We start from the raw sequence: 9,470 nt of genomic DNA, 5'->3' as shown, positions 1-9,470 counted from the left end.
AGTTTGCACATAATTTTAAGAATTAAAAAGCAAAAATTCCACAGAATTTTGATTCTAATGTTTAGACTTACAGTAAATATTATACATTTGTAAAAATCCAAACCCCCTGTGTAGTAACAAAGAATTACATGTCTCATGAGACATGGAACAATTTGTGAACTAGAGACAGAGAAGACAAGCCCTAACAGCTTTTAAAATGAAATACAGAAACAGTCCTGAAAGAATTAATTTTCTATACCTTGAGTGAATGCTCACCTACTAACCAGTACTTGGCAATTTTTCGTTATTGTTTCCTTGTGCACATCTTCTTTTCCAGCACATTTTCCATCCTAGTTTTCAGGGAATTGCTTAGAATGGTAGAGGGGAGGCAGCAGTGCAGAGCAAGAGGAGGTGTCAGTGGTGAGAAAGCTCTTCCTGTGTCAGGAAGGGTGAGTGTGCATGATGCTGGTAGAGTAGATGGAGCCACAGCTGCAAGGAACAACAGCCTAGCGAGCAGCATCTTCAGTTGAGCCCCAGGTGAGCTCAGCAGCTGTGGATTTCTTCCAGTTTTTCTCCTTCCGCTCTTGGGGAACCCCAGTGCTGGATTACAAAGCACAGCCCAGAGGAACTCGAACCTCACAGCCACTACACAGCTTGAACAGAACAGGGAACCCCATCTGTGCTGGTTGTGGCAGTTCTCAGGGAGATGGGAGATCTCTATTTAAGCCACTTAGGCCAACAAGGGAATTAAACTCCTCTCCACTTTCTGACCATTAGGCTAATTCATAAAGATGGGAAAACTTGAAATTCAGCTAGAGAAAGCTGCATTTTGCAAAAAGCACAGACCTCTCCTGTTTCGTGCCTTCTGTTATGAAAAGGAACCAAAGGCCCTCAGCTCAGGGACCTGGCTGGAGGGGTGCTCGCTCTTCCTATGCACTTAAATCTCCATGGGAGGTAAGTGCATAGCCAACTGGAATAACTTATGCACCATTTACATGAAGAAAGCTAGTTTCAGCACTTGAAAAAAAGAAAAAGTTTATCTTTGTAGACAGTTAGAAACATCTAAATTTTTTCCAGATTAAAAAAAATGCAAAACATTTTCTTTGCAAGGTATTTTCCATCTCCCACTGTTGGGTAACTCCTACAGCAGAAGACTCCTTTTTCTGTTGCACTAGCTGTGCTTGTAATTTGACAATTACAGAAATCCTCTACATGTTCCACAAGCCCGAAATTACTGACAAAAGCTGGAAGCGGCCTGTGGGCTGCCCAGAGATGCAGCTGCTGCCACACCACAAACCACAACCCTAAATTCTCAGCTCTACCGCATACGCCCGCCTCTGGTACAGGACTAGGATGGATCGGGTGGCACGAAAGCGGTCAGGAGGGAGCTTTCCCCTCACTGGACAGACGCGCAAAACTTTTGTCTGCGCTGAAGTCTCTCCTCATCTGTAGGCCCCCGGGCTTGCTCGGGCACCCTCGATGCCCCCACCGGGGCCAGGGGAGTTACCCTGAGCTCTGCAGGGACCTGGGAGGGCATCAACACCTTCCCCTCCGCAGCCCTGGACCGCGGGACGCACCCTACCCTTCCTCTTGGTTGGTTGGGTTTTTTCTTCTCTCCGAACAGCCGGAAAAGGGAAGGTTCGGGCGGTGCGTTGCTCCCTCACCTCCCCTTCCGCCGCCGGCTCCGCCCTACGCTGCTGCGGAGCGGGGCCGCGGGGCAGGTGAGGGCCGCCCGCGTACCTTCCGCGGAGGGGCGCACCCCGAAGTCTGCCCCACCGCCCCCAGGGCCGCATTCCCGACAAATCGGTTTTCATCGCTCAGGCTCGGGTTAGGGCTCGGGCTTTAGGCAGGCCTTGCGCGTGGAAAAGCTTTCCACAGCAAAATGCTAGTATTTTTTTTTTTCTCTAAAAAATTAAGATCCTGACCTCAATTTCTCTTCCAGCATGGCAGTGGACTGGCTCGGCTTTGGCTACGCCGCCCTGGTGGCATCTGGAGGGCTTATTGGCTATGCAAAAGCAGGTACAGTGCGGGAAGGTGCTTCTCCCTCCCTCCCTCCCTCTCCCCTCCTTCCCTCTCCCCTCCTTCCCTCCCTCTCCCCTCCTTCCCTCTCCCCTCCTTCGTACCCCAATAACTTTGTGTGAGCTAGGCGGCTTTTTACAAAAGCCTCCTATCTTGAAGTTCACGCAGGTATAAAATTTATCAGCTTGTACCATGTGATGATAACTTGCTGCTGTTGGGGTGTGGTGCTTTTTTGGGTTGAGCTGGTGCTTTGGGCTGATAAGTCCACCATCTGTTTTCTGGTGGATGTTGGTATCCTGCTTCTGTGCTGTGCTTTTTGGGTGAACTGACGTCAGTTTGCTTCAGAAAGGCTTTTCCCCTGCTATTTTAAATATAAGCCTTCTATATATGTTTTGTATCTTCAAAGGACATAAATAACTTTTTTTTTCTTTAGAGTTTTTTTCTTATTTTAATGTTTGATGGTAACAGTATACTGTAAGCTGCAGAGAGTTTTCAGAAGGATCTGTTCTCCAAGTAGAGCTGAACAATGCAAATCAGTCCTTAAACTTGTTCCTTTTCTGGGCTCAGCATCATAAGCTTCCCCTCTGACCTCCTGCTTTCATTTCCTGACATTTTTCTGAGTTTGTCCTCCGGACAGAACTGTGGCTTCATTCCTGCTGCAATACTCTCTCTTTCAGATTCAAAAATCCTTAAGTCACCTTCGTGTTTGTGACACAAAGGTACATTGCTGAAATCAGTAAGAATCACACCAGTGCATTTGACTACATAGATGATAATGCCTATTCCAATCTGTTTTCTATTGGCTTGATTTATCCTGTGGGCAGTGAGTGGAGTTTAGGGCAGGAGGGACAATACTGAGAACTTAAGTAACTAATTGCATCCATATTTCTCTGAGGCCATTATGAAATGGTAGGTGTCTTTCTTATGGTCTGGTCCCACATGGGAGGACGTGGTCATGCTGAGGTAAGGGAATCCAGGTCACAGGATTTTTGAAGGGGAAACAGGAACTTGTATGGTGATTTGGGGGGGGGGGGGCGGGGGGTAGGGGTAAGACAAGTTATCGTATTCCTGCTAATAACTTGGAGAAACCAAAAGAAAATGGAATTTTCGTCCATAGAGCTAAGATGGTGATCTGTTCTTTTACAACCAGGTCTATTTACCCACACAACCAGCAGTCAGCAGGAGGTGCCTTGGGAAAAATATGAGAACAGGGCAAGCAGAGAGTGATTGATTGATTGACTGATTTTTCTCTCTTAATTTAGTAAGTTCTCTGGGTCCCAGTGTTTTGAGGCTCAGGAACTTCCTGATCCAGAGGTGGTGTAGTTGTCCTAGTAAGTGTACGTGTCATAGCTGCTTAAATAATACCTTGAGGTAAAAGTCAAGGATATGATGGCCATTTCTTGGCTCCCAGGCTTGTGGAAATAATTGTAGCTACCACACTGGTTGCTAAGCTGTATTCTGTGCAGAGCAGCCACTTGCACCTGTACAAGAATATCTGGTTGCTTTCTATCATCTTTATCTCTTGCTTTTTATACCAAAAGCAGGATCTGAAGCAATGTTACAGCTACTTTGTTGATGGCTGAAAAATTATTACTTCATGGTAGCAACATGCAGTCCTCCTGTAACACCAAGAGGAGATCTTTATCAGCTTAGTTTTGCAATCTCAAGTCTCTTAAAGGTGACCTGGAAAATGGAATATATAAAGAACCACCCTCAGTAGCATTAAGTCCTGAATTCTCCATTAGCCTCACTGAGAGCATTCACCACTCACAGTGCTCATGCCACTTCATTACTTGATGTCATCTATAAATCGCCAATTTGGATGTGGTATCCTTTATCTCCTGGCATCCTGGGATTATCATGTATACTTGAGGACTTGATCCAAAGATTAGGTGAGTCCAGGGAACCTTCTTCCAAAGTCTGCAGTTATCTTTGGGTCAGATCTAAGGTACACTTAGGAGATATGACCTCTCTTACTTGACTCCATTCTGTTCTTTGGCAACTCTCTATTTGAATGCTTTCCTGGCCAGTTCAGTCTATGTGTCCTTTTTCTGGTCTTAAACCCTTACTGTTTAGTCCATCTATTTTGCTGCCTCTCAAGAAATTCTGATATTACTCTGTTGAAACGACATGCTTCGGTTTGCACAGAGAGAACACCAATTCTTTTGCTGTTCTCGTTATTATTTCCATCACAAATACATTGTCTTTGCTGTTAAATAGTTAAATACTAATGCTATTTGTATCTTATACAAGAGTATTTGAACGTGTTTCTTGGTGCAGATCAGCATGGTCTTAGTGTCTTAAAAGAAAAAAAAAACTCTCTAATGTGCTTTATAACAATGAATGCCTCTTTTTTTTTTTTTGTTATTGTTGGTGTTTTACAAAACAGACATGCTGATGAGCAAGTTTATTTCTGAGCTAATAAAGGCATTATCTTTTACTTGTTCAGGTAGTGTCCCATCACTAGCTGCTGGCCTTTTCTTTGGGAGTTTGGCTGGACTGGGTGCCTATCAGCTCTCACAGAATCCAAGTAATGTTTGGATATCTCTGAGTAAGTCGTTTAAAATTTTAACTAGAAGGGATTATATTTACCCTAAAATAGCTGGATACTTAAAATGAGTACCTAAAAGTCTGCAGAAGAGTTAGACTGATGGTGTTATAAATCAAGTTTCAATCCAATTTTTAAACTTGTGTTTTAGTGAAAAATCTTCATTAGTGACCAATACTGCTCTCTTGGAATGTGAACTGTTAGCATTACTTAATTCTTTTTTTAAAGAATGTATTGAGAATGCATATTAAGAACTGTCTTGCTCAGTGATTTCTCACTACGTTCCAGCATCCCTTTTGTGAGAAGTTTGAAGTGCTTTGGACGATAGTTCAAACTTATATTTTTGTCCCTTTTCTATAACAGGAGAGGAAAATATCTGTTATTTGTCATTAGAGTTTGTCTTCTGAACATCAGAAAACCTACAGATTGTGAAGGAAAATGTGTGCAAGGATAAAGTGAAACTTAAGTGGTTTAAAAAAATTATCAAACCAAATACCATTATTTAACAACCTTCAGTAAAACAAAAATCAAATAAGCATTTTGTGTTTAAAAACGTATATGTAGTATGGTGTGAATCTCCAAAATGCAATTTTTCTCTTTCTTCTATTTATCATATGGAGCTCAGGGTTGTGAACAAGTTAGAACAGTAATCACCTATCACTTGAACTTTTCTCATTCACTGATAAGTTAGGATACCTTGCAATTGAAGTGGGCTGAGGAAATATATGTAGATAATTCCTGTAGCTCAGCTGATGCCTGACACTTGTTAGACTGCTGTATCTCAGATACTTGTGAGCATGTTTTATGTAATCCTTTGGCCAGTATTTGTGTTAGTAGTATCCTCTACTCTCCATTCCTGATCTGTAGAAGACATCAGTGCATGACAGTTCTCTAGCACTAGATATGTTTCAGTCCCCAGGCTTCTCTGAATTGGTGGCTGCCACCATGCGTGTCTCACGCTGGCATGTTTGAAGGATCATAGTGCCAATGGAAGTGCTAGTAAATTGATGTCTGACCTCTGTGTGTCCTCTTTTTGCTGGATCCTACTTTCAGCATCCTGCAGGAGGCTGGAGAATTTCAGGAAGAGTGATTCCTCTGCAGACTGCCCATACCCCTAGCAGGTTATTTTATTATTGCTGAAAATGGCAGAGGTGGTGATTGGCTTATTTTTATACACGAGAAATGTGGAATTACAAAGGTGTTGCACACCTGGGGAGATTTAACAGAGAAGCAAGCTTCAGTGATGCAGTATCTTCTTCCTTCTTCTCAGAACTGGAGCTTCCCTTCTCCCTGACATTGAGAAGCGAACTGTGGAGACTCACTGCTTAGTGCTTAAAGAGCTGCCACTGACTATAGCATTTGTTCACTGAAGCAGTGACATAGCATCTAGTTCTTTGATATGTGGAAGTCAGAAGTGAAAGGGGAAGGCCCAGTATTTCTCTCCACTTAAGCGTTGTCTACAGTGCAGTCCACTTCCACATCTACTGGATAGGTCAAAAGCTGTGCATAGTCAAGTCTATATAACTGGAATAAACTGCCGATACAGCAAGCTTAACAGGAGCGAGATAAAGTATTTTCCCAAATGCCAGAGAGATATATGTCTGTAATTCAGTAGCATATGGAATCTTTTCCTCCTCCGTTACATGCTTCAGAGTTTTTGGAGAAGGTGTGTTCTGCTGCTGTCTTAGACAAAATTACATTTAGTGAACTGTGTATATTTTGAAGACTGGCTACTGATTAGAGCTTGGGGTATTTGAATACCTGAAGTATTTTAGTTCTTTCTTGTGTATTAGACTGTAGTCTCAGTCTTTTACTTAGTTACTTATGGGAGACTGTTAGATGTCAAGGACAGTGTTTAGCCATGACTAGGACTGAAGGTGAGCTGGGTCCTGCAGGACCAACCATCACATAGAAGCAGTGGTAGAAAATGAGAGTGGTTGGAACAACATGTTAATGTGTAGCTGTTACCACTGGGTAGCAGATGCATGCTAAGGATTTAATTAGTGTGTTTTTTAGTATGTATCTTTCTTTGAGATAAGGTGTTCAGTGATTGACCTTTCTATTTTACTGGCTCAGTGAAACTACCTGACTTCTGTCTCTATGTCAAGTGGTCAGGATGGGTAGCTTTAACTCTCTGACCCTAGTGGAAGGTGGTGCGGGGCTGAAATGGATTGGTAATGCTTAGTGCTTCCATAGCACACTTCAGAAGGGAAGTCCTTTGCAAACATAAATGTGTTAATTCTCAGAACATTACTACAAGTTAGACACGAAAATGCTCTCTCCCTTTTACGAGAAGCAAGGGAATTATGTGCACAGGTTTAGTGATTTGCCTCTGCACAGGGAAGGAGTGAGTTCCAGAGCAGTGTAGCATAGATTATTTCCAGTCTCCAAAGAAGCACGTTTTGACAAAGAAATTTGAGGAGTGTTTGCAGAAGCGTATGGAGTGCACTGCCTGCTAGAACTTGATTTAGAATATTTATGCTTCACATATGGAGGCATTCCAAAGTTTACACAATTTATTAACTCTTTTTGTCCATCACGTAAAATAACTGTTTCACTTTTTACTTGATGCTGCTAGTTCTCTCTGTTCTGTTAGTTTTGAATTGTAGCATCTCTCACACACATGCATCTCTGCTGACTGCACTGTATAATCTCTCATTTAAGTTACATCTGGAACACTGACTGCTGTCATGGGAACAAGATTTTACAACTCTGGAAAATTCATGCCTGCAGGGCTAATTGCTGGTGTCAGGTACAACACAATATACTTTTTTTTTTACCCTCCTATGTGTGATTTCTTACTTGCTTAATTAAATTGAGGTGGAGTGAATCATATTTTGTGTATCTCTTTTGTTTCCATGCACCAGTTACATGGGAAGTATTTGAAAATGAATTGACAAATTATTATTATTGTTTAATTCTATGTTTTTCCCCTCCTTAAACAGTTTGCTAATGGTTGGAAGATTAGCACTGAAGATGGTGGAAAAGCCACATGATAAGTAATGTTCATTTTACAGTTTAATATCTGGATAGGGAAACCTGATAATGAAGTTGCATGAATGCAGAAGCAAGAAGATGGAACAATTTTCTATATCAAGACAATTCTTTTCCTGTTTTTATATAAGGGGGAGTAGAATGATGGGACAGATAGTCTACATACAAGATGCCATTATTTCCATGATCTGGTAGAGCTGTTATTGTGTAGTGAGAAATTGGTCCTGGGTTTGATTTTTTTCCAGACACGTTTCAGTGTATTTTAACACTTCCAGTTTTTATATTCCAGAATATGAAGTAGATTTTTTTATTCCAGAGTATGAAGCAGAGCGGGCCTGTAATTAAGAAAGTATCCACAAAGAGGCACTAGGAGTAATTACAACCAGCTAAATACAACAGCATGTATGTCATACCTTTCATACTGAGTATTACAGTGTGCTTTACCTGTGGCATTCTGAGTTGATACACCATGTCTGTATAACACCAAACAGATCTTACCTTTTTATTGTGAAATGATGCTAAAATGTTGCTTTTCTACCAGTAAAATTTGTTTAAAACCTCTATTTGGTGTTTTTTGGTATCCTTTTGTGTGTATGGGGGTAGGGGGTGCTTTATTTTTTTTACCTTCTTGTTTTCTTCTCAGTGGAAGTCTTTGCAGTAAACTGTTAGTATCCAAGTGCTGTCTTTCAACGATATTTAAAAATCACTTTTTAAATGGAAGGGCAGAAGATTAAATTAGGGACCTTTGTTAACATTGCTTTTAAACAGTTGTTGGAAACTAAGTTACTCTGTGGATTAATTAAGCGAAACCTGTTAGGCTGAATGAACAGTTGAATGTGATCTGGCCAAAGCTCCGTATAACTAAAATAAAATAGCTTAACAATAACACTGTGTAATTCTGATCTTACAGATTTATTTGACAATAGAACATATCAGCATTTTATTTTTATCACTTAGAGAAGTGGCTCTTCAAATCTATCTTTACTAGGAAAACTTGGAGTCAGGAGGGTTCCTGGTTCTGCTCTGGTGCCTGAGGACTGAAGTGTGGGAGAAGCATCAGTGGCATCAGGTGCTTTTGTTGACATGCCAATCTTGATTGCCTCTCCTGTGCTCCATCTCCTGGCTCTGTTAGTGCAGGCACCGCTAACGTGGGCTTAGCACCGTGATGGAAGGAAGAGGCAAGGAAGGTGTGAAAGAAAATCCTTTATCAATTTACTCTTTAGTGATACATGATTATTGATAAACTAGGAATCTTAAGAGTTGTATTTTAAAGTGATATTTTATGTAGTGACTATTTAAGATTTCACTTTGGGACCTCTATACCATTGATTATATCAAAACTTTGTCAACTGTGTCACATAATCATGGCAAAGCAGGTTTAAATTAACAGATCTTACCCGCTTCCCGTTTTGTAGTGCTTAAAGGAATTTGTAACAATTCTTTCAAACTGCACTAAACTACACAATTGCTCCATTTCTTTGGTCACTTCAAAGCTTCTATTTCCTGTTCTGAAAGTGGCATTTAACAATATTGAGCCAGAGTGACATTTCCATTGTGGTGAATCAGTGGAAACCCATATGGTTGTAGATTGAAAGTTGTTGTAGTAGAAAGTAGCAATTACAAGCAGATCTATAGATGTTGGGCCAATTGTGTTGTGTATTATTAGTTCTTTTAGCAAAAGTTATAAAATTAATTCCAGGTTTTTTAACATATTTCATATTGTAATCTCTCTTGTGTCCAGGCACTTAATCTGTAAATAACCTGATCTGTACATGATGGATCTGCAGGGGGCAACACTAAAAACATGTTAAAGCATGTCTGAAATTCTAGTCTCAGTTAAATCATAATCTCTTTTGACTGTGCTGTAAGCAAAATCTAACAGAAGTTTTGTAATTATATTTATATATTTGAAATTGCCCTTCGTAATTGA

General features: G+C 40.9%; 1 protein-coding gene across 5 annotated transcripts; it reads left to right on the top strand.

Annotated features, from left to right (window-relative positions):
• The first annotated feature begins 895 nt into the window (after window positions 1-895).
• On the top strand, window positions 896-8,103 carry LOC141925063 (transmembrane protein 14C-like). 5 transcript variants are annotated; one of them, XM_074828548.1, is made up of 5 exons: window positions 896-933; window positions 1,922-1,998; window positions 4,448-4,549; window positions 7,211-7,298; window positions 7,492-8,103. In XM_074828548.1, exons 1-5 carry the CDS (start codon window positions 911-913, stop codon window positions 7,547-7,549), a joined length of 348 nt encoding a protein of 115 aa, XP_074684649.1. In that variant the 5' UTR covers window positions 896-910; the 3' UTR covers window positions 7,550-8,103. The 5 variants fall into 5 exon arrangements, with proteins under 5 accessions (XP_074684649.1, XP_074684682.1, XP_074684657.1 ...); XM_074828581.1 differs by lacking the exon at window positions 896-933 and adding an exon at window positions 1,524-1,572; XM_074828556.1 differs by lacking the exon at window positions 896-933 and adding an exon at window positions 1,597-1,700.
• The last annotated feature ends 1,367 nt before the right edge of the window (window positions 8,104-9,470 follow it).

Source organism: Strix aluco, chromosome 1, assembly GCF_031877795.1.
Source record: "Strix aluco isolate bStrAlu1 chromosome 1, bStrAlu1.hap1, whole genome shotgun sequence".
Taxonomy (NCBI): Eukaryota; Metazoa; Chordata; class Aves; order Strigiformes; family Strigidae; genus Strix; species Strix aluco.
This window is presented reverse-complemented; position numbering and strand designations above follow the sequence as displayed.

Bases quoted from the DNA above. Each gene is read 5' to 3' on its own strand.
- LOC141925063 (XM_074828548.1), top strand. From the start codon at position 911: ATGCACTTAAATCTCCATGGGAG. The intron at 1,999-4,447 runs GTACAGTGCGGG...TTACTTGTTCAG, and splicing joins TATTGGCTATGCAAAAGCAG to GTAGTGTCCCATCACTAGCT. The intron at 7,299-7,491 runs GTACAACACAAT...CTCCTTAAACAG, and splicing joins GGGCTAATTGCTGGTGTCAG to TTTGCTAATGGTTGGAAGAT.